The following is a 25,166-nucleotide window of genomic DNA, read 5'->3' on the forward strand; positions in this document are numbered from 1 at the left end:
AAATCACAGTAGCAATAACTCTGTTCTGATCTTTGTGCATTGCTGGCTCAACATGAGAAAGCATGGATACACTCTTTGCTTTCCTCAGGAGCTGGTAGTACTAGTCTTATTTGGTGCATAAATATGAGTCTTTCTTTTTTGACTGTCCGGATCTTTTTTCCATGTTGTTGATTGTAGAGACTGTTAGATATAATAGTACTGTGGTGGTACAATGGCACAGTAGGCACGTTTCCATTACAGATTTGCGCAAAACTTTGGCGATATTTTATAAATGTTGATAAAAATGTATTACGAAATGACGGTATTTCCATTAACCGGTGTTATGCGACTAAAACGTAATTTTTTTCCTCTCGCAATATGTCATGGCAATGGATTTTGGCTATATTTAATCAAAAGAGGCGTATGCGTGTATCTTTACAGAAGCAGCACGGAGAGCCGCTTCAGAAACACAAGCATTGACTAGAGTGGCCGCCATCAACTCCGGTGGCCGCGTTGGAGCCGTAATGCGCCGCAGACATGTGCAGTGTAAATTGTCTAAGCATTAATGGAATGGAAAGCCCCTTATACTTGAGAGAGCGCCCATGTATGAAGTGTTTCTTGGAGGTTATAGTACATTGAAGAATGATTATATGACTTTTTACATACGCCATGTCACCTGTAAATGTGAAAAAAAGAGTTTCCATTGCAGTTTTGCAAAATATTCCTTTTTCGAATTGCCTGAAAAACCACCTCATGCGAGCGTAAAAACCTTTTTTGCGATATATGGGAGTTTTTGCGAAATTGTCACATTTCCATTAGGTGTATTTTCAATTCGCACTTTCAATTTGAACAATTTGAAGGGTAATGGAAACGCAGCTAGTGATGGTAATACTCAAGACGGTTTGCTGGCCCATCTTGGCCTCCAAGTCTGGTCTGGTTTGCTGGTTTTTGAGGAGTTTTGTGCAAGTATCAGCTTGATCGGCTGGACGTCTAGCTAGCCAACCAGCTAAACACTAGCTTGGCCAGGCTGTGAAACCAGCTAGATTAACATAAACTGAGCTAAGACCAGAAAACCATCTCAAGCCAGCTTATATGTGACCCTGGACCACAAAGCCAGCTTATATGTGACCCTGGACCACAAAACCAGTCATAAGGGTAATTTATTTCTGAAAGCTGAATAAATAAGCTTTCCATTGATATATGGTTTGTTAGGATAGTACAATATTTGGTCAAGATAGAACTATTTAAAAATCTTGAATCTGAGGGTGCAAAAAAATGTAAATATTGAGAAAATCGCTTTTAAAGTTGTTCAAATGAAGTTCTTAGCAATGCAGTTCTTAGCTGAATTTTCAACAACCATTACTATACAGTCTTCAGTGTATCAAGATCCTTTAGAATTCATTATAATATGCCAATTTCTTATTATTGTTGATGTTGAAAACAGTTCAAAAGAACAGCATTTATTTGTAACTATTTAAAGGGGTCATATGACGTTGCTAAAAATAACATTATGTTGTGTATTTGGTGTAATGCAATGCGTTTATGCAGTTTAAGGTTAAAAAACACATTATTTTCCACATAATGTACATTATTGTTGCTCCTCTGTGCCCCACCTTTCTGAAACGCATCGATTTTTACAAAGCTCATCGTTCTGAAAAGCGAGGTGTACACTGATTGGCCAGCTATCCAGTGCATTGTGATTGGCCGAATACCTCAAGCCTGTGACGGAAATGTTACACCCCTTAACATACTGTGATACTGTGTCTTCTGACACTACGAGACAAAACCAATAAAACCCATTACAAACGAGGCATTTGTTGCTTCTAGTGGGGACATAATTACTGATTATAATGACTTATACTGTGCTTTTACGCATTGCGTTGCATTGCGTATCGTGCCGCGAAATCATAAAACCATGTCTGCATTTGTGATCGGAAAAACGACAAACAACAAGCGCTACTCTACACTGCTCAAACCCGCGTTTGAATCATCAGTGGCAAATTATTTAAATATAAAAAACGTACTTACAGGCTGTGAGTCAGAAGTGCCAGACTGTCCTTGCAAAGTTGGAAGTGCCCCACTTTATAGAACAGCCTTTGAGCACAGATCCATTGTAGGCTACTCTGCAGGTTCAGGAAACAGTCCTCCATAAAATGCGTCACACAGCGTCACACACTGAAGGACTGATTCGCGCTGTGTAAACATAAAACCATGTCTGCATTTGTGATCGGAAAAACGACAAACAACAAGCGCTACTCTACACTGCTCAAACCCGCGTTTGAATCATCAGTGGCAAATTATTTAAATATAAAAAACGTACTTACAGGCTGTGAGTCAGAAGTGCCAGACTGTCCTTGCAAAGTTGGAAGTGCCCCACTTTATAGAACAGCCTTTGAGCACAGATCCATTGTAGGCTACTCTGCAGGTTCAGGAAACAGTCCTCCATAAAATGCGTCACACAGCGTCACACACTGCGGGCTTGAGTGAGCAGAAGCCGGCGGGATTGAGTGAGCGGCGGCCTGCGGATTCGACGAAGGGCTTGCGGCAACCACATGTGCTGACCCCGGGCTGGACTCTGCTTCGTCCACGGTGAAAGCCGATCCGGCGATCCCCAGCGTGAAGTTGATGTATTTCCTCAGCGACCAGCACGGATCAGCTCTAGGCATGACGAAGTCCTCTTTTGCATATCGTCCTCTTTTGGAAGACCAAACAAAGTAGTTTCGCTTTCACAACGAAACACACAGCATCTCCACAACATGGCGGCGGCGGCAACAACAATACTACAGCGAGAATAAAAGTTACGCCTTCTTTCTTTGCGTGAACATTTGGGCGGCGTTATGCAAATCTTCCCACACAGTGACGTAGATATGTGGGGGCGTGTTTAAACAAGGCGTTTTACGAGGGCATGAACAAGTCTTAACTTTTATAAAGAATATCTCTTTGATTTGAGACTTTAGTCTTTGCAACTTTACAGATCTTCTTTATGCACCAAGAGCTTGTGAAACTCCAAAGAGAAAGGAAAATTTGAAATTGCATCATATGACCCCTTTAAAAGTCTTTACTGATCACTTTAATGCATCCTCCTTACTGAATACAACTACACATTTCTTAACAGAGCTAAAAAAACACCATAGCTGTAGTTATGGCACCATAAGTGTTACAGATTTAATTATATTGGTAAAGGTCAAGGGCTCTAACGAAGTGATCAGTTAATATAAGATAATCATCTCATGAACAATACTTAACTGCAACCACAAGGGAAATGGAATATGCTTGCATGCACAATGACTGGGTGGAATTACACAACAATTAGCATTTGAACAATGATTGGCAAGTTTAAAATGCCACACAGCTGTAATTAAAATGCAACAAAAGCCGAGACTCTAGAGTCCTGTTTGTGTTCGGCATCACTTTACTCTTGGCTAAGTTCACGGCTCTCTTTCCTATGTATTATTTTACGCCACCTTGTACCTCAGCAAAATGAGAAGGATATATGTCCTCTCCTCTAACATTACCTGAAGAAAATTACTTGGGAGGTGACGAAAGGAATACTCTATTTCTTCATCTTATTTTCTGTCCACTTTTTTTGATTGAATTTGGAGGGAATTTCAAGTATACTGATAGCCTTGTGTTGTTTGTGCAGACTACAGATAGAAACCAGTCAATGAGTTTCCCTGAAAACATGGTGTTGTTTTTTTGAATGACACTGTTCAAGCCACGTTATTTTGCCTCTCTTTTGATTCTTTTTGGCATTTAAGGGGCAAAATTGTGGACCGGCTGGCTGCCTTAATGTTCCATCTGATCGATGACAGGGTTAGATGATTGATGAATCAAGCAATCAGCGACTCTCTCCCGTGGACTCGTAGACGACGCAGACGATCAATTCCTCTCCCAATGGAGTGATATCATTAAGCCTCAGGAAGTTTCGATAGCAGCCTCTGCAGGATCCTCTGGCCCAGACTTAGGAATATATTTGACCTAGGAACAGGCTGTTAACTTTTCCAAAGTCAAGACACAATAGCGATACTTTGCCAGGGCCCCAGGGTACAATATAACTTTTTTTTTTGTGTGTGCAATTTTCAGACCCAGGGTTCCTAAGCACTTTTGTGGAAAATGCAACCATTTTCAGGGCTTTTTCGTAATTAAAGTCGACAGCCACTTTACTATATATTTTTTCCTTTTTTCACTTAATCCATTGTGCTTTTTTCATTCTCTCTTAGAAAAGGTCAGGGAATCATCGGAAAAGGTGCCCCTAAATCCCAGGTGTACACAGGGATCAGAGATGAGCTACCATAATCTCCTCTCCTTTATGACAACAGACGTTTTTCTGCTTTGATATCAGATAGGGGTTGACCTTTGTATGTCCGTCTATGTCACTTGCGGTCAAAGCTAGTGTCAGAGGTTTCTCGTTCATCTCATGAATAATGGAAAAGGAGCAACAAAATCTGTTAGCTTTGAAACTTTATTTGTGCGAGTATATTACAATTTAAAAGTTTGGGATCAGTAAGATTTTTTTTTTTTTTTTTTTGAAAGAGAGAGAAATAAATAAATATTTTTAATTTAGCAAGGATGAATTAAATTGATCAAAAGTTACACTAAATTAATTTATAATGCTACAAAAATGTATTTTAAATAAATTATGTTCTTTCAAACTTTGTTCATCAAAGAAACTTGGGGGTAAATTTTCCATCACTGTATCCACAAAAATATTAGGCAGCACAACTGTTTTCAACATTGATAATATTTAGAAAGGTTTCTTAAGCACCAAATTGGAATCATGTGACACTGAATACTGGAGTGATGATGGTACAAATTCAGCTTTGCCATCACAGGAATATTTATTAGATAATGTATATTAAAATAGAAAACCGTTTCTAAAATAGAAACATATTTCACAACATTATAGTACTGTAATGTTCAAATAAATGTAGCTTTGGTGAACTTGAGACTTCTTTCAAAAATGGAAAAATGTTACAGACTTCAGACGCAAACTTCTAAACAGTTCAAGAAAAAATATTTTTCAAAGTTGTAAAATAAATAGTTGTAAAATTTCATGTTAAATACAATGTTACTTGCTGTTACTTTAGTTTTAATTGTAACCACTTTCTGAATGAAAATTGTTTCTGTACCAACATTTTCTCAGTGTTCTGTATATGCCTAAAGTTAAAATTAACTTTAAGGAGATGCACACACTTGAAGTGTGCTTTCTCTTCTAGAAAAACATTGACGACCCATCCTGCTTGCATGGCGTATCCAAATATTTATGCAATCAAATGCTCTCTGGATTGAAAAGTAGCAAATTGCAGTTCATGGGTGTGATGTATTCATAATGCTAATGGGTATACAACATCTTGTTTCAATAGAAACACGTCAACACTGGAAGGAAGTCATTGCTTGGGGTCTTCAAATACTATACATATAGGGTCTATAATTCTTACAAATGCAGAAAAGTTTGCCAGATCTCTCTTGAAACTAGATGTAATATAGTTCATACTATATTAGAAATTGTATAGTTTGACATATTTGGTTAAAAACTGTTTCCTAACCTTCTGCTCAGTTCGTGGCCTGTTTTGTTCTCGTGATCAAAGCGATGCATTGCACAGTAGCGTCTTTTTCTTCTGAAATGCTTCCCTAACAGAAGGGACTTGCTACTCAGTTGACATCCAGATGCCACAACAAAGACATGATACAAAACCAAGACCTCTCACTCAGCCTGCCATTCATTTATGTGAGAATCTAGAAAAACAGGGTGACTCATCATTCATATTCCCATCTTGAAGTAAGGCTGAATTTATGCGTTTGATGAAATAAGATTAGCATTAAACAAGTGAGAGATCTATCTTATGCCATATGCCATATATAGCTGTCTTTACTAATTTTAAAATTAAAAATAGACACAAATGAAACAAGTCTTGATATAGAGTATGCGCTTGGGTAGAGCTTTAATAAATATGGATAACATGGACTTGGAAGAATTTGATGAGAAATGTTTGAGTTCAGATCTTTGTCATGTCTGAGCACATTTCAGATGTTGAGATTGACACATTTGAGTATTTTTTTCTCAGGAGAAAAAACAGTCTCCATTTTCTCTCCAGTTTGATCTCTTTTCAGTCTAGAAGAAACAGTTGAGATCCTATATAAGAGGTGCTTTATGGGTGTCTGTGTGGGAACATGGTTTGTCCCCCGTCTCTGCTGAATGGTACAGGCCATCTCCATCAGCACATGTTCTTCCCCAGAGGGTGCCTGTCATCAGAAAGCATGTGGGCTTGTGGCAACGTGACCTTAGTAATACCCTGGCTGTTGAACATGCCTGCCTTTCGCAGGAGATTTACATACGTATGGATGAGTCTGATGAATATTCACATCGTTTGCCCCACTGCACTCAATGTCTTGACCCAAATGATGCTCTATGGGTGAATCCAGAGGAACTGCACACATTGTTGTATCATTGATCATAACCGTTGTATGCAGCTCAAGCGATTGCTTGTGATATAATTTTATTGGCTATAATAATTGGTGTAATAGTTAAGGTCTTTTGCTTAAGGCTTATAAAAAATTTTATTTACATTTTTTTTTAAAGAACTTTATGAATTTTATTTTAGGATTACAATGTACAATTGCACAAAAGGCTGCAAACGAACAGCGCGCATCTGAAGTGTCTCTGAAGGAAATAATGCATTATTTATCGGCTTTAAGATATCGGCCAAATTTTCTTATCAGGCCGATACCGATAACAGAAAAAATGAGCCGATATGGGCCGATACCGATATGGTGGCCGATATATCGTGCATCCCTAGGCTGCATCAATATTTTAGGTTCAGATTTAGTTGAATGTGTATTTATACACACTACTTTTCAAAAGTTTGAAGTCTGTAAACTTTTGTATTTTTTTTTTTAAGAAGTCTCTTATGCTCACCAAGCCTGCATTTATTTAATCACTTTTATATATATATATATTACATGATCGTTTTTTTTTATTTGAAGAATAAAAAGTTCAAACAGCATTTAGGAATTTCATTTTGAAATAGAAACCTTTTCAACGTTATAAATGTAAATTCTCACTGAAGTTCTCACTTTTAATCAATTTAATGCGTCCTTGCTAAATAAAATTAAATCAAAGAATAAATCAATAAAAGCTGAATTCAAAATAAGTATAAAAGAGTATTTTAAACAACGGTAGTGTTTCAGAGATTAACTAACCATGTGTATAATTACTATTATATTATTAGTATTATACTGTATAAGTAAAAGTGTTTAACTTATTAGTTTGTCCATAAAATTGTATTGTATCATACTAGGTTTTTATTCACACTACAGTTTAGTTGTGTGTGTGTTTTTTTTTTATATTATTATTTCTTTTTAGGGTAAAACGTTTCAGATTTTAGCCTATAATTTAAGAAAAATAAAATAAAATTAAATTAAATTTAAATAAACTGTTAAAATAGTATGAAAAAAATCAATGGATAAACATAAGGTGTGACATGCAAAATATTGTCCCACCAATGATATAATGTCACTGTCACATTGAACAAAAAATTACTTTTAACCAGGTTGTTTGTTTAAAAAAAATGGTTTAAATTGATATAACTTTAAAATATAAGAAATTACTGTGTAAGATTGTTTGTTTTAGTAGAATCCACTAATATTTGATTAGCACTAATAACACACCAATCAAGCAGTGAAAATCTGTTTATTATTGTTGACCAGCCGAAGTGAGAAATTTGATATTTATTTAGTGATAAAATTCCTGTGATGTATGTGGCAGATGAGTCAGTCAGCACTGCTCTGGTGTGCGTTATTATTAGCTAAATATTTTATCTCCACACCTACTCCACAGCCTGTTAATCAGCAAATGTATTTGCACATAATTCTCAAAAACACTGGAAATGCTTTTACTGGCCCTGTGATTGGGAATCTAATGCCTCAGATGAAGGCAAAAGCACAGACGGTGTGCATGTCTTGTATTTGTATCTAATTTTTACACCGACCCCTGAGCTTGGCCTCGCGTATTCAAAATCAGTAGTTTATTTTAAAGGAGTCATATGATGCTATTTTTAAAGATCATTATTTTGTGTATTTAGTGTAACAGAATATGTTGACATGCTTTAATGTTCAAAAAACACATTATTTTTCAAATACTGTACATTATTGTAGGTCCTCTATGCCCCGCCTCTCTCAAACAGGCTGAAAGGGCAACAGATTTGCGTGACTGACACCGTGATGATGCAGTACACAAGCCGCAGTTAAGACAGCTGACGTGCTATGATTTCTGACAGGCAGTTCACTCTCCTGTGATGTGACCCTGTTCCCCTCACACACACGACGCGTTACCCTGCGCTGCGCAAAACTCCGCATTTGAACAGTCAATAGCAAATACTTAAACTAGTAACAAAACATACTTGCAGTCTCTGATTCAGAAGCGCCAGATTGTCATAGCAAAGTCAGAATTTACCCTTTTTTTTTTTTTGAAATAGCCTTTGTGCACAGCCAGCCTTGTACTCTTCTAGGTTCAAAAAACTATCGTCCATAAAATAAGTTGCACAAATTCGAACATCTGGGTTGTGCTGTTCTGTTGTAAATAAATCTTAACCAATGATTCCTAATTGCATCTACTTCCGGAAGGCCAAATAAAGTGATTTTGCTTTCGCACTAAAACAAAGCGTCTCCCTGACATGGCTGCATCAACACGACTGCTGTTCCCGAAACCACGCCTTCTTTCTTTGCATGCACATTTGGGCGGCATTATGCTAATATTGCCACATAGTGATGTAGATATGTGGGGGCGTGTTAGAACAAGCCGTTTTAGGTAGGCGTGGCTGACTCTTAACTTTTATAAAGAATATCTCTTTGGATTTGAGACTTTAGTCTTTGCAACTTTATAGATCTTCTTTATGCACCAAGAGCTTGTAACATTCCAAAGAGAAAGGAAAACTTGAAATCGCATCATATGACCCCCTTTAAGACATTGCCAAATATTGTTAATACTTTCTCTGCATACAGGGAAAACGAGCACAAATACAGTGGCCCCAAATTGTATTTGGACACTTAAGCCACATTTAAAAATGTATGAGTGTTACTGTATTAGGTAACAAAATATCAGATTGGAGTTATTGAGCGTATCAGTTCTCCAGATAACTTTTGTGATGGACTTTTGACTCTGCCAATATAAAAAGTCTTTGTGCTTTTCAAAATCGGATGAAGGCATGAAGCTCAACAGGTTCTGGTGTTTGTTACACGGTGACTCCATGGTCTCTAAAGCCTTCAAAACAGGTTTCTCTGACCTGTAATACTTCCTTTTAAATTCCATGAGCGGATTCCAGCTCTTTGTGACAGCACAGCTTTTGGACTTTTAAATAACTGGCACAAACGTGAAGAAACTGTCAGTCACTGAAACTTGGTAATGCTGCTATTTACCAGCAGTTCTCTGACAGAATCGCTTAAATGAGAACTGGCACTTTCCTCAAACACACCCAGTGAGAAGTGAAATAAATAAAGCATCAAGCAATTATGAAGCCTGAAAATAAGGATGACAGTTTAAGGTCAGCCAATTAGAGGGCTTCTCCACTGAAGTCAACTTATGGTTACTTTTTTTTTTTTATACCTCCTAGCTATAGAGGTCACTGTCCCAGGGACGGTTGAAACATTTCATGCATTTGTGTCATTTATGTAGCATCACATGCAGTAGATTTTATGTCAAGGATCTATTTTTAATATTGCTTCAGTGGTCGTGCGGTAGGACCTGAAGGATATATGACATTTGGATTGAATTTCCATGCATCTCTAGAGTTCCTACTGTACCCTGACTAGTTCATATTTTACATATTTATTAGTAAAGCCATTGTGGCAGCTCTGACAGTGGGCCTTCTCCGCATGCAGGCAGCTTCCACCCCGCTCAGTTGACATTTGAGTTCACTGCTGGGTCTATTCCCGTACCAGTCTCCATCATCTTTCCGGCCCTCGGGCAACAGCTCTTTCGCCAGCCTCATTTATATGCAAACGAATATTAAAATAGATTACCATCATTAACACCGCTGTATCTTGATGAATTTTATTCAGTTGCTCTCCTCCTCCCACCCCTAGAGCCATCCATACTAAGGAAATTAACGTTCGCCACTTGGTTCCTTGAAAACCTCTGGGTGGGAAACAAGAAGCTCTTCTTCACTGGACTGTATTAATGAGGCTTTCAAATATGGGTGTGAAAAGTCTTTAATATTCAGTTTCTGAAGTAATTCATGGCATGAAGTCAATGGCTGCTTCCAAATTTGTATACTGCTCAGACTACATAGTATGTGAGATTTAGAGTACAGTTGACATGCAATAGAAACTTGTTTTTTAAAAATGTATCTTATTGATTTTATTGTGAACGATTCATTCATTCTCATAATTTTTTATTAAAATATAACATAATCTTCCTGTGAATTTACAGATTTCTCTCTGGTGATGTATGCCAGACTTCTGCCATCAGTTTGTCCACTTAAACTCCACCCCTTTTTTCTGTTGTTGATTTGCTTCCGTCCAATCACATCCGATGGATAGAACCAGAACCATTTTTTCAATAATCTCTTTCACGCAAATGTATGACACAATACAAAAGTAGATCTCTACTTCAGTTACTTTGCGACTTTAAAGTATGCATCTGTTTTGGCTAATATTACCATTATATTGGCTAATATTACCCACAACCCCCTGTGTTACAAGACAACACTTAAACTTTTCAGCTAGGATAATTAAATCTAAATATATTCTTAATATCTGGTTACAGCGGGACTACATAAAATATATCCTGTAAACTCTAATATTTCTAAATATCTGGACATTGACAGTTCATGTGCTTTTTGTAAGCAATCAGAAGAGACATTTGCACATTTGTTTTATGATTGCCCAATATCCAAGCAATTTTGGTCTGACCTTGGCTCCTATATATTCGATTCGGCCAATGTTACTTATTAAAAGTTACTTACTAAAAGATATAATTTTTTATTATATTGATGATAAAAATAGACCCCTAGAGTATATTATTAACTTCTTTATTTTATATGGCAAATTCTTTATTCAAAAACAAAAGTTTGCAAATAATATTCCATCCTATCCCCATTTTAAAACTGAATGAATATCAGTTCTGAAATCTCTTAGTTATATAAATAACAAAAAATCCCAAAGATTTATAAAATATTATGAAGAAATGTTTAAAGAAATTACATGTATTTAAAAGCTTTCCCTGTATATTAATGTTTGTATGTTATTGTTTCAATAGTGGTAATGTATGCATTCTTGTGTCTCCTTGTCTTGTCATCTTTGTTTTTCATTGTTTTTTTGTATAATATTTTAGTTTTCTCTCTCTTTGTTTTATTATATGTATTTGTATGTAATTCCTTGACAATGTTCTTATGTTATTGAGCATTAAAAAAACAACAAAAAAAAAACCCTGTGTTACAGAGAAGGTGGAGTTTATGATGGTGTTTTTTTTCTCTCAAAGTACATACTTTAAGTGCATACACTTTATTTACAACTTCTAAAAATCATATTTTATTGGAATGTATGATTTATAGGATTATTGGAGTACATTTTACAAGAAAAATGTGCTATTTGTTTTTCTCCTTCAGAAAATCACGTTTCATTCAATGTGTTGCTGTTTATTTGTAATGTAAAACTTACTAGAGTGAAAATTGATTCCAAAATAAATTTTTCAGTGTTAGTACACATGCTAGTTCCCATATAGCATTCAAAGAACAGGTCTTTGTTGTATTTGTTCAGTTGATGAAAAGATGAAAAACAAAATCTAGCTCTGACATTTTTTCGTTGTTTGTCTTGGAGCAAAAACTTCATTTTGTGAAATTTAATATTAATGTCCGCCATTTCCTCCATGGTCACTTTATCTTTGCTCTGTGGGTGTAAAGCACCATTGCTTTAGTGGAGTGCTTTTCTTTTGCTGCCGTTCAGACCTTTGTGAGGATTCTGGTCAAAGAGCAATAGGCCAAGAATTTGAAACGGCCCATTGTGCGATGTAGATAATGAACAGCATTTGTCAAGCTTAGCTACACATTCTGACAGCTGCTGCAGAATCCCTCCACTGTATGAACGGCATGCTTAAACACATTATTGTCTCTGTTACACGCTGGGGCTGACACTGGAACTCATCCTCATTGTCTATTACATAAAACACAGTTACTCGTCAAATGTCCAACCTGCGTCATTCAGCATGGAATTCCAAGATTTGTGCGAATGGCGAGTCTGGTAATGAACACATTTAGATAGCTCTGTATAAGTTAATAACCTCATGCATTTTCAATAACCTCTTACTGGATGCATGTAAATGTTGGCATTCGTTGCATTGGTTTGGAGGCTCTCTGTGCACTTGATGTGCTTCTATTTGCACCATTTCCTTCGATGACATAATGAAGCCCGTGAATTGGAGTTGTCTGTTTATTTCTCCTGAGATGGACTATGAACAAAATTGACAATCCAAAGCATGAATGTGTTTGCTTAGTGTAAGAATGAATATGTTAAACATTATATTCCAATATTCTTCCATGCAGATAGATAGTTTCATAATGAGACCTGTGCAAACCTTTTCATTTAATATAATGGATGATGAGCTGTTTCTCAAACTACACCAGATACTGTATGCCCATTAAGTCATCATTAAGTCATTATACTTACATACTTTTATCTGGAACCATTGAACTGTGTTGGATTCATCTTGTCTTGTCTTCATGTACACCTCCACAGGCTGTGCCCTCAGCTAAAGACAAACAAAGGAAGTGCATAATGATGTACATCAACTCAAACTGATGGCTTCCTGTCACTGTAGTTAGTAGTGGAGGAACGCAGCTCTTAACTACCATCACCTGTTCACTCTTTCACTCTCCAAATGAAGCACTTGCAGCTGATGATCCTTCCTTCCTTCCTTCCATAATATTTCCCCTTTTACTGCATTTATTGTGAAATAATGTTTTATCTTACTTTTTCTTCCATCCCTCCATCCTTTTGTTCCTTCCTTCCTTCCTTCCTTCCTTCCTTTATCCAGTTGTTCCCAATTTTATTCAGTTATTGTAAAATATTGTCTATTTTCCTTTCCATAGATTCCCCCTTTTTAACTTTTATATATTTTAACTTTTTCCTCCCTTCGTTCCTTCCTTCCTTCCTTCTATACATCAAAGAACCTAGGGGAAAAATGGATCCCAGTTTCCACAAAAATATTAAGCGGCATAACTGTTTTCAACATTGATAATTATAAATAATTTCTTGGGCACCAAATCAGCATATTAAATTGATTTTTGAAGGATCACATGACACTGAAGACTGGAGTAATAATGCTGAAAATGTAGCTTTCCCATCACAGGAATACATTACATTTTAAAATATATTCAAATAGAAAACAGTGTGAAATAATGTTATTTCTTCATTGCTTTCTTCCTTCAGATTTCCCCCTCTAATGCAGTTATTAAAAAATGTTTTCTTTTCCTTTAGAGTTCCTATTTTAATGCAGTTATTGTAGAATAATTTCATGGTCAGTGATGTATGATGCGTTTATGTGCGTTTATCAGCTTTGGTATGCATACAATCTTGCAAATATTTCATTGATACAGTACACCCACTTGAATTTTTGCATAAACGTGTCCATTGTACATAACATGCAGGGGAAAACAGCAGGGGTCCTTGAATGTGTTTCATTGTCACTGTGCATTTTAGATTTCTTCACATTACTGTACAAAGGTGGTTTTATATGCTCTTTGATAACTAATAATTATTTATTTACAGTAGTTGGCTCTGTTTGAGAGTATTCTTTGAGGCGATGAAAAGAAATAGACCTTCAAGAGAAAGCATCATATTAATTTGGAATCATAAATGTGTCTGTTTCTGTAGTTGCATACAGTTCATTCCAGTTATACTTCATCCAGATCCACTGTTTAAACGTAAATGAGATGCAATGGCACTTTTGGAAAAGCAATTCTCACCACCGTTACTGCCAGAAACTAAGACCACTTGAACGTGGTGTTCATGAAACAGTGTCATGCATTGTCATGGCTGGCTGGTTGCATGATGTTTGACAGAAGCAGACAGTTATAAAAGTGTTTACCAAATACATAAATGTAAATTGTAGAAACATGCTGTATTTAATGTAGAATTGAGTTGATGTCTGGTCCAATGCTTGGGGTCAGTATATTTTTTAAGAAATTAGTTTTTATTCAGCAAAGAGACATTAAATTGATCAAAAGATTTACATTGTTACAAAACAAGATATTTTGTCTGAAATATATGTATTTTTAATGTTTATCATGGAAAAAAAATTTTTTTTCTGGATTCAACATTATTGATAATATTTGATTTCTGAAGATAATGTGACACTAAGGACTGGAGTATTGTCAGCTAAGAATTCAATTTTGCCATCACAGGAATAAATTAAATTTTAAAATATATTCAAATAGAAAGCAGTTATTTGAAATGTAATAATATTTCATAATATTACTGTTTTTACAGTCATGGTAAGTGCATACTATTCTGAAGTACTGAATGTCTAGAGGATTTTCCTCTCATATTTATAGATCTAATTACTCGTGTGTAAAAATTACTTGATAAATCTCTCATTCCGAGCACAGCTGCCCCACAATGCTGTTTACATTACTTTTTATATAAAAGGGAGGCCCAAGGGCCACATTAATGATGATCTTACCCCCCACCTCAAACAAGAGCCTGCAGCCTGTTCATAAAACCCCTCAAGCTTTTTTGCCCCCATTGGACGTGCATGTTAATGCTAGGGCTCTTTTGGGAATTCTGTCAATAAGCGCAGGTGTCCACAAAAGCCTAATAGAAGAGAACTGTGAATTTGTGTGCCATTAAGATGTGTTTTAAAGCCACTGTCAACACACCATCTTTCACCGAACAACATAATGTAGCATAATTAGCCATATTTGCATTTTGCAACCTCTTCGCAGGCAGGGCAGATTGCATTTTTTGCTGGTATATGGGCTTCCTTCAACACCATGGCACTGTGGTTTATTAGTGGATTTCAGGGGTGGCTGTAGTTTTTCACAAGGCTTTGCAAAAGCAATGGAACCGCTGAGTTGGGTCAATCAATCGTTATGCTTTTTTTCCGTGTGCTTGTGCAGGACTATGGGCGAGCTGTTCTTCTGAGAATACGGTGTAATACATGCCTCATCTGACAAGAAGAGCTTTTGATAATGAATGTGTTATGGGTTGAGCATAGTGCTATCATGCTCTCTGGCTCATGTTTACGCTGTTTTATATGGATAAATTGTTTTCCATGGATAATGGAAAACAGCCTATTAAATGAGTACTCCTGCCAAAATTGTTTCGTTTGTCATTATGAATTAATCCAGTTGGCATTTCAAATGTGTATTTTCGTTTTTCTTAGGAGCACAAAAGGAGAATGTTTGATGATTTGTACTGGTCGCTCTATTCCATGCTAGAATGAAGACTCCAAAATGCCAAAATTAGACCATGTGACTTTATACCTTTATATTATAAGTTTTCTGAAGCACACCATGGGAGTAAATCAAATTGAGTCATTATTTACTAATAATCTTCCCTCCAGTAAGCTGTTATCCACGGTGACTGGATGGAGTGAGTTGAACTTGAGAACTTGATTCATGAACCAATCATTCAGACCAGTATTGCCAAAAAGATTGGTCAATTTATTGACTCTTAAAAATTATTTGTTCACAAGTTGGGCATTGCTACTTCTCCCATGAATTCTCATGAACATTCAAAGGAGACCTAGATCAGATTTTTTGTTACAACTTAAATTTCAGTTTCTTCACACAAAGCTATTGTGCAACTTGAGAGGACTTACAATATAGCACATGAGTCTTATTGAAGGGATACTTTTATGGTACTTTTGTGTCCTTTTCAGAAGACTGAAAACCTCAGTTCCCATGCATTGTAATTGCATAGAATAGAGCAACCGGTATAATTAGTTCAAGTTTCAGAAAGTCTGTATGTTTGGAACAACATGAGGGTGAGTAAATAACAGAATTTTCATTTGTGAACTATTCCTTTAAGAAAACAGATGGTAATGCATTTGTCTTTTCATCCTTCTGTTTCATACTAGAAATATGGAGGACAGTGAAAATAAACAAGAGCTAGAGCAAGGGGAAATCACATGCCATGATTCATAAAACACACCGAAACCAGATAATTATTTGGTGCCATTGAAGGCTGAATGGGAAGGCAGAACATTATTGTGGTTAAAAAAAAAAAAGTAGATGCCACTTGGAAAGGGAGCCATTTTTATTCTGACACAAAACTAATCTCATCTGCACCCTAGAGCTGTGACGATTCTTAATCTAGAGACTTGTGTGAAGTGTGGTGGTGTTGCTTGGTGTTGTCAGTACAATACCTTTCATTATGATCGATGACATAAGTGTTTGGTACAGGCACGCTTACCAGATGTACGCTAGCAGAAGCTCAAAGAAAACACCCAGACAACAGAAGACACGTCCCTTGGGGAGATCATGGAGGGGGTCACAACCTGGTCATCACTGGGCAAAACTGAACAGGATGCACAGATTAATAGACTCCTGAGCTTTGTTCATGGGTGAACAAATTTATAGCATGAACTATTGCTCAGTTACAAACAGCAGTGTTTCCTGGACTGTCATTAAACCTACAGCGCCATGGCAAATTATGTTTTCATTTGATTGACACTGCCATCTAAACTGAATGTGATAAGATACAATGACAGAGTTTGAATCAGTCTGACAAATCCTTCACTGAATGAATCACTTTGTCAGAGTGGTTACTGAATTAACTTCTGATTAACTGAACCACAGGACTTTTATTTTTATTCATGTGCCATAGCAAGAACTGTTTTGTTCAAGGTTTGTAATACTTAAATTAGTATTATTACTCCTCATATGATAGTTTAAGTTTGACTCGCAAGGCCTCCAGTATTTATGCTGTATTTATTAGTTGTATTTATTACTTGTTCTTGGAGCTTTTTTATTAACAGAAACTGGGAGTGTTGATATAATAAATTAGTGAACCATGATTTATTTTGTGTTTCCAGAATATTCAAGATTCTAATTCTGCGTGAATACTTTTTCAAAAAATCTATAGAATTATTTAGCATTTTTATATTTAGAATAATTCTTAATTAATAAAAATAAATGTACCAATAAATATTTAAAAATTATTAAATTATATAATTAAATATTTTTTAAATCCTGTGGGCCCCGTGGTCACGGTCTTCTGGTTTAGATCCATAGGTTTTTTTTAAATAATTTTTTTAAATAATGTATTATTTTTGTATTTTTATTGTTTCAATTAATTTGAATAATTGTTCATTTAGTCAATGTTATAATTAAACAAATCTCAATTAATAGCAAATTTTTATGTTTTTCTCAGCAAAACTTGAAATATTTTATTTATATGATCCAGTGGGTGGGCTGTAGGGTTGAACAGGGTCTCCCCTGCTGCAGAAATAGCACTGAATAGGAAACACTTAAATACAGCATCTTGGTGCGACTCTTAAGTCATTTGATATTCATGCTGCTATTGAACGCTCTGAAGCCTCTATTGATGTTCACTTGAGTAGATGTTTGAAAATGCGACCGCTGAAAACTCGAATGTCATTGTGACCTCGATAGCTTTATTTAACAACCTGCATCCTGAATCTTTGCTCTTTACTATCCCCCATTACATCACAAGGAAAAGCAAGTAATTCAATGGCGTGATTCTTGTTTGGTTTCCTTCCCAGAAAAGACCTTGAGCATCTGAGGTTGTTAAACAGAGCTTCTTGTGAATGCAGCTGAAGACACGGGGGCTATTAGCATTAGCTTTAAGAGGCTGGCTGCTTGTAGGTCCTTTGGGGATGAAGCCGTGACCCCGTCCTGGTCTGCTTTTGGAAGTGCCATAGCTTGTGGTATTGACATCAGTGTCATGTCCAATCAGTGGCTGAGATTGGAGCACCCAGAGCTGCGAGGCTGGACTTGCCAGCTTTAATTTCCAAGTCGTCTCTGGTTTTTGCGAAAGGGTGGGGGGTTTGACTCCGGAGAGCGGCACGTCTCTGTCCTAATTAATCCCCTGTGTGACAGGGGTATTCCTCTGGCTGCATGTAGAATGTGCTTTCACATGTGGCCCCGCGGCCCATCGTCTCACCCTGCCTTCCAGCTGACATCAGAGCACTGTCATAACAGCAACCCCTGAAGCTGGCTTAAAAGGAAATCTGTTTATGCCTTTATGCAAATAAATGCTTGCATGTCAATGTATTGTCCCCGTCTTTGCTTTGTAAATCAGTATCTTTTCCTCTGTGTTTGGTTTCTAGATCAGCATTCTGGAGAGACAGATATTTGATTTCCTTGGATACCAATGGGCTCCGATCCTCACAAACTTCATCCATATCATCACAGTGATTCTAGGCCTCTTTGGGACAGTACAGCTCAGACCGCGATATGTGACCGGGGTGAGTTTCCACATATTTTCATATTCAGGTTGTGACATATATTGTCTTTCCTCCCTGTAGTTTATGCTGTCATTTTGTTTTAATCTTATACCACTGGTGTCATAAAAGTGTCTCACTTTGAATTTTTTGCCAGGCACAATGCAACATAACAATAAGCAACAAATATAAGTTTTTGTCCTAACCTTTTGCTACCATGATAAGCAACAAGACATTTTGACAGTTGTTTGGTTTCAGTCTTGTTGCATTGGCTAGCCTTGCCCACTGTGGAATCTCATTGGTCTAAAATCCTGCTCCATATATGCACTTACGCATCAGATATGTTCTGATTGGATGTGATTGTTTTTACACATTGACTATGGACTAAATTGTTACAATGGTGCATTTTCTCCTCGATTTGGTTTGCTAAATTTAAAAAAGACCAACATTTGTTAATAAAAATCACATCTCTGCTTAAGCCATCCCCCCCGCTTAAACCAGCCTAAATTTAATTTCTGGACTCCAAAATAAGACCAGCAATCCAGTTTAGGCTAGTTTAAGATAGATCATCAATGCTCAATGAGTTTATAATAGCTTTCTATATGGCTTTAAGATGGTCTCCCAGTCTGGCCAGGCTGGTTTTTAGCTGCTCTTGCTAGTCTTAGAGCCTGGCTAAACTGTTGTTTAGATGGGTGGTTAGTTGTCTATCAGACTGACCAGCTGAAAAGTGCCCAAAACCCTTGCAAAACCAGGCAAGGTAACAGACCAGCCTAAGAGACCAACTAAGACCAGTTTTTGCTGGTTTTAAAATGTATTTCTTCAGCAGGGATATGAGTAAACTCTTCCTTTATTGGTCAGAATGTTTAGGATGGATCAAGAAAGCTCAATGGGTTTATTGCAGCTTTCTCTCTGTTCATAGAAATTGTTTTCTATTCCTTATGGTCCAATCTTTCAAACCAAGTGATTGCTGTGTTAAATTTTAACTAAACAAATGAACTAAGGTACAAAATGCATCAGAAACAAATGATTCAAGTGACAGTTTTTTGCATGATCTCTATTGGTGTCCAGTCCATCAATCAATTCATACCTAATATGTGACCCTGGACCCCAAAACCAGTCATAAGTGTACATTTTTTTTAAATTGAGATTTTCCATTAATGTATGGTTTGTTAGGATAGGACAATATTTGGCCGAGATACAACTATTTGAAAATCTAGAAACTGAGGGTGCAATAAAATCTAAATATTGAGAAAATGGCCTTTAAAGTTGTCCAAATTAAGTCATTAGCAATGCATATTACTAATCAAAAATTAAATTTTGATATATTTACAGTAGGAAATTTATTAAATATCTTCATGGAACATGATCTTTACTTAATATCCTAATGATTTTTGGCATAAAAGAAAAATCGATAATTTTGACCCATACAATGTATTTTTGGCTATTTCTACAAATATACCTGTGCTACTTATGACTGGTTTTGTGGTCCAGGGTCACATATATGATATTAAGGGAGAACAGTTGCCATTTACCACATTTAGCATGGATGAGATTAGACTGCTTGTTGTGACAGCGTTTCTCTACAGTCAAGTACAACGGACATTAAACACCCTGGTCAGCATAACAGAAAGATATCAATGTACTGACGGACCGGGTCATTGCCTCAAATGTGACTCGGGCCATGTCACCCAGCTGAGATGAAGCAGATTGCCTTTTTAGTGTTATGTGTCTCCCTTTGGAATAAACAATGCTTGATTTTTCAGTCTAGGAGCAGTGGCCTGGCCAGAGAGAGATGGAGAGAGCCTCCTACAGAGATAAATTGCTCACATTCGAACATTACTCTTGCTTTTATCCGTTTTGGGGATGCTGTCAGGCCAGATACATTTTTATTCTAATTCAACTTGGCACGTTCCAGTGGCTGGCAAAGGGCCAAATGAGGTTCCACTACATGCCAACATCTTCTGTATCTAATGTCCTGACAACATGTCAGATTTCAAGATGGCAAAATTCCGAGTCTCAACGGTCTGGTTCGCTCCATTTGCGAGCGTGTGTTCTTGGGGGAAAGGTTAGGCCGAAACAGCCCTCGCTGAAGAAACGTTCATAGCCTCCTCCTGCTAGATCAACTCGGAATGCGTGCTGGAGATATCAAGCAGGATTATGAGACTTTATTAAAGTCAATCACTCCGTCTAGACCCCCTTTTGCTCTAATATGCGGAGGAGGCTCATTCTTATACAGCAGTGCGTGGAAGGCAGGAGATACTTCAACCATGCTGTAGTTGGAAGACAAGAGTGATGTGTTGATCTTTGGCCCTAGCCTGAGGCGCTCACCGGTTTTTGCGTATAGAACTGCAAATCTGTGAATAAATAACAGCTATGGTGCGAGTGAAACAGCCGAAGAGGGTCAACCCTCTCATACAAGGGCAGCCTTAATAAATGGCTGCAATGATGCTCAACTTTGTTGGAGATCATATCAATTACCACAGCAATCATTTAATGTCCATGCTGGTTTTAGCTGGTCAAGTGGGTGTTCAGCTGGTTTCAGCTGGTTGGTTAGCTGGTCTCCCAGCTAAAGAAGATGTTAAAACCCCTCTAAAACCAGCCTGCAAACCAGCTATGACCAGGCTGGAAGACCAGCTACACCGAGCCAACCAGCTTGTTTGCACTTAAGATTGAGCAGTAGCATTGTTGCAACTATAGCTAAGCTTATTAACTACCTTTCTCAGTATCAAGGTGGTAGTGTCATTAGTTTATTGGTAATTTAACGTTTCATTAGTAAAGCTGTTTTAATGACTTTTATTGACTGGAGTTGCTGGGTAGCATTGACAGACTCTTCATTACGTTTTCCCTGACAATATATTAGAAATCAAGTTGGGTGTCCATTTGTTGGTTGTATAGAGCTGATTACCAATTAGCAAATGAACAAATGTGTATTAGATCAAATTACATATGAGTATTTGTAATATTCCATATTTATTAAAACTATGAAGTAGCTTAAATATAAGACGCTACTTTCACCATGTAGCTTGTAGCTAGCTAGTCATCTTCTCTAAATGATAGCTTTCAGTTTACCGTAGCCAATAAATTGGTGGAAGTTGAATCCGTAGCTTTGCTAGCTACATTTTCCTTAGCTTTGCTTACGATTTGCAGCTTTCCCAACACTGGTAGAGAGAAGAAACTTCATGAGTTGCGGTTTCAGTCAAATTGGTCATGCACCACAGGAAGGTTGAATTCGAATGACAGGAATAGAAGTTTACTAAATTGTCAGTCTACTGAATATCTGTCTGTCTTGCTAAACACCTTCGCACTTGAAACCTTTAAAAACATTTTTCAAAAGGTTTTATTAAGCCAATATTCAAAGTTTGACAAACTTTGATTTTGTAGCTAAAGTTATTTTATTTTATCAATTGATTTGAATTTAAGATTGTTTTAATACCATTTTCTTTAATTTCGTTTTCTGTGGTATTTACTGTACCACCGTTAAAATTAAGGCATTGAATAAAAATATTTAAAAAGTTCAAATTGCTTGGTGATTGATTGATTGGTGCACAACCCTAAAATTGAGCTGGTACATTTGTAAAGGAAGGTTGTAGTGTCTTTGCACATGCTCAATTTATCAAATCTAAGTCCATATTGATCTATCTATTAGAGCCACTTTTGGGAAGCTACTCAAAATTCATGTCGCCAACTGCTCATTTTCAAGCGCTAAAGTTCGTGGTTTTTCCACTCAAGTCCCATCAGGTAATTCAAATTGATTTTGCATTTCCCCTCGCTCAGTATTTCATTTACACTCACCTGTCTCACTTTGACTTGGATTAAATAAGTGTTATTTTATCTAAAGATCACTGCCTGCCTAACAGACCTCGGAGTTCTCACGTGGCATACCTCTCACATTTTAATCAGTAAAAACAAACTACGAGCTGCGAATGCTCATGAGCGAATACCCTCGTCTTTTGAACAAATTAATTTAACGTAATGTTGGTTACTACATTCCCTAATGATCCGAAACAGGATGAGACCTGTGTTTATTTAACCAAAATGTGCTTTATTTTTAAAGACACCCCCCTGTGCCGGCTGCGATTTTGCTGGGGAATCTGTTTCATTGTTTTATAATCACATCCCGCTATTTCAATAAGTGTTAGCTCATGAACCAGGGAGCGAGCCACCCTCACAAACTCCCACACAGAGTTCCTGCTTCCACTGCGAAATGCATCGTCTACCTGCACCGCTTCTTTGGCAGATTCCAGATTTGTGGAGGCTGAATGTTTTAAGGAACACCCATCAGAGAATTAATTACAGAGAAAATCTCCCACTTACGCCTTTATGGGCCAATTAACCACACATATGCAAATATATATTTGGTTAGTTGGTTGTTGGGGGAGTCTACGGTTAAAATAGGTCTTTCAAACACCCTCTTCCTGTTTCTTTCACAGTATGCAGTCTGGTTGGTGCTGTGGGTCGCCTGGAACGTCTTCATCATCTGTTTCTATTTGGAAGTGGGTGACCTTTCAAAGGTAACATCTGATTTCGTATTTCTTTTGCGGTGTGTAATCCCTCAGCTTGGCTATAAGTGTTTTCTGTTTATGTCTAAGCTTTTAAAGAGTGGCTTTTTAATAAATATGTTGCAGATCATCAACTTGCATTAGTAGTAAGGTCAGGAAAAGCATTTATTGGTTCTTTTGTCAGTGTTTCAGTGTCATAGCTGGGTCTAAAATCCTATTTAGAGCTGGAAGCAGTGCTTGGACGGAGAGTTTTAAGCTATTAGAGCCTAGTCTTCCAACAGGTGACTAATCAAATAGTGATTAGTTTATCTAGATTAAATTTTTTTCCCCTTTGTACTATAATTCTTTTAGTTTAAAAATTGTAGGTGCATATGTGCTATGCTTTTTCATTGTAAAATCCTCTCATACACAATCAGATTGACATCTTTGGCCATCTCGTGCTGTTTGCTGCTTGCATTTTTAAGATGGCATCAACTTTAAGAAATGCATCTTGAGACCCCTGCATTCTCTTCCATTCTGTTGCATCCGTCTAGCTGTTTTTAAGGGCAAGATAGTGTTGTAACCTTGCAACTGTATAGCAACTCACAACAACTTAAGGCTGGAATGCACTACATGACTTTTAAAATGAACAGATTTTAAAACTCTAGACATCAGACACTAAATGAGTGAGGATCACACACTACCAGAGTTTAAAGTCGTTCCGATCACAACAAACTCATGCAGAAACGTGTGAACAATGTGTGTTCCAATCTGCAGACTGCCCCCGAATTTCGGCAACTAGCATCAACTTATCCAAACTGTAAAGCAGAGCAAAAGTTGCATAGTGTATTCCAGCCTTTAGCAAACTCATAGCAATGTGACAACTGCTCAGAACACCCCAGCAACCGCATATAACAAAATGACAACCATTTAGAACATAGATATGTATAGCTGCCCTATTCGACCGCTCCAGATACGTTGACGTGTCCGCCATTTTGGAACGGTTAACTTGACATCATTCACCATAATAATCAATGAATATTCAAAGATATACATGCGTATAACTTGCTGTTATAGATGCACACAGTCAACTTGCGCTCGAGGGTTCGCAGACCGTTCCTAAAATGGAGGATGGCTTATGTATCACGGCCCATAGAAACAGTCGCTAATGAGGCATCTACATATACAGTATATATCTATGATTGAGAAGACGTTAGCAACCACATATGTCGCAACACAATGAAAACCTCTAAAAACACCCCAGCCATATCATAGATACGCAATAAAAACCATTCAGAACACCAGCAGCGCAGTGGCAACCCAGCAACCACATAGAAACACAATAACAACTACTCGGAGCACCCCAGCAACTGGATAGAAACACAATAACAACTGTTCAGAACACCCCAGCAACCGTAAACATAGCAAAGCAATGACAACCATACAGAACACCCCAGCAACTGCATAGCAACACAATGACAACCAATCAGAACACCCCAGCACCCGCATAGCAACGCAATGACAACCAATAAGAACACTCTAGCAGCAACATAGCAATGGATTAACAGCCACTCAGAACACCTTAGCAACCAGATGTCGCAATGCAATGACATCCACTCAGAACATCCTAGTGACTGCATAGCAATGTAGTAACAACTACTCACAATGGCATAGCAACTACATAGTGATGTGTTGGCGCCCATCCACAACTATCTTAGCGGTGAGTTTTACACAGGAAGACACCACTCACTTTTTCCCACAAAATTGTAAACATCTAGTTCTTGCATGTAAGATATTTTTCTCTCCCCTCTATCTTCCCATCTTTGCTTCTTTCATTTCAGCGAATAATTTATTAAATAGTCCATCGTCTGCTCATGTGTGTAGAAATAGCGAGCAAATATGTAATTAAAATGTCAAATACTGTACCCAATTAAGTGGCAAACCAGTCATGAAACTTGATTACCAGATCCATGGAGCACTTCATATTACTTTTTTATCCCGATTCTACATCAGCAGACGAGACTCCCACTTTCATTCTGATTTCAGTTCAGTGTCTGTCCAGGGCTTTCAGGCCATTGGTCATGTGACAGCAGGCCAAAGATTATCACTGCCCCAGTCAGTATGCAAAGCATACTCATGCATCATTGGTCATAAGATTTGTGAAGCATTGCAGGACAAGTGTGCTGATGTTTTATAAGGTGGACAGAAGTGATGTAGTGTATCGCTGATGAAAAAAACGCAGAGGCAAATGTCTGCACTCCTTTCCTCGGGCTCAGATCTGTAATGGAGATTGATCCTTTAATCTTTAA

General features: G+C 37.3%; 1 protein-coding gene across 3 annotated transcripts in view; it reads left to right on the forward strand.

The window, feature by feature from the left end:
• Positions 1-25,166, forward strand: part of LOC107602191 (sodium/potassium-transporting ATPase subunit beta-1-interacting protein 2-like) — a 174,688-nt gene that overhangs the window by 29,688 nt on the left and 119,834 nt on the right. For all 3 annotated transcript variants that reach the window (XM_016294623.1, XM_016294622.1, XM_016294624.1), the window contains exons 2-3: positions 18,266-18,403; positions 22,810-22,890. In XM_016294623.1, coding sequence (XP_016150109.1) covers positions 18,266-18,403; positions 22,810-22,890 — 219 coding nt within the window. The remainder of the gene's footprint in view (positions 1-18,265; positions 18,404-22,809; positions 22,891-25,166) is intronic.

Source organism: Sinocyclocheilus grahami, unplaced genomic scaffold (assembly GCF_001515645.1).
Source record: "Sinocyclocheilus grahami isolate Dianchi unplaced genomic scaffold, SAMN03320097.WGS_v1.1 scaffold321.1, whole genome shotgun sequence".
Taxonomy (NCBI): domain Eukaryota; kingdom Metazoa; phylum Chordata; class Actinopteri; order Cypriniformes; family Cyprinidae; genus Sinocyclocheilus; species Sinocyclocheilus grahami.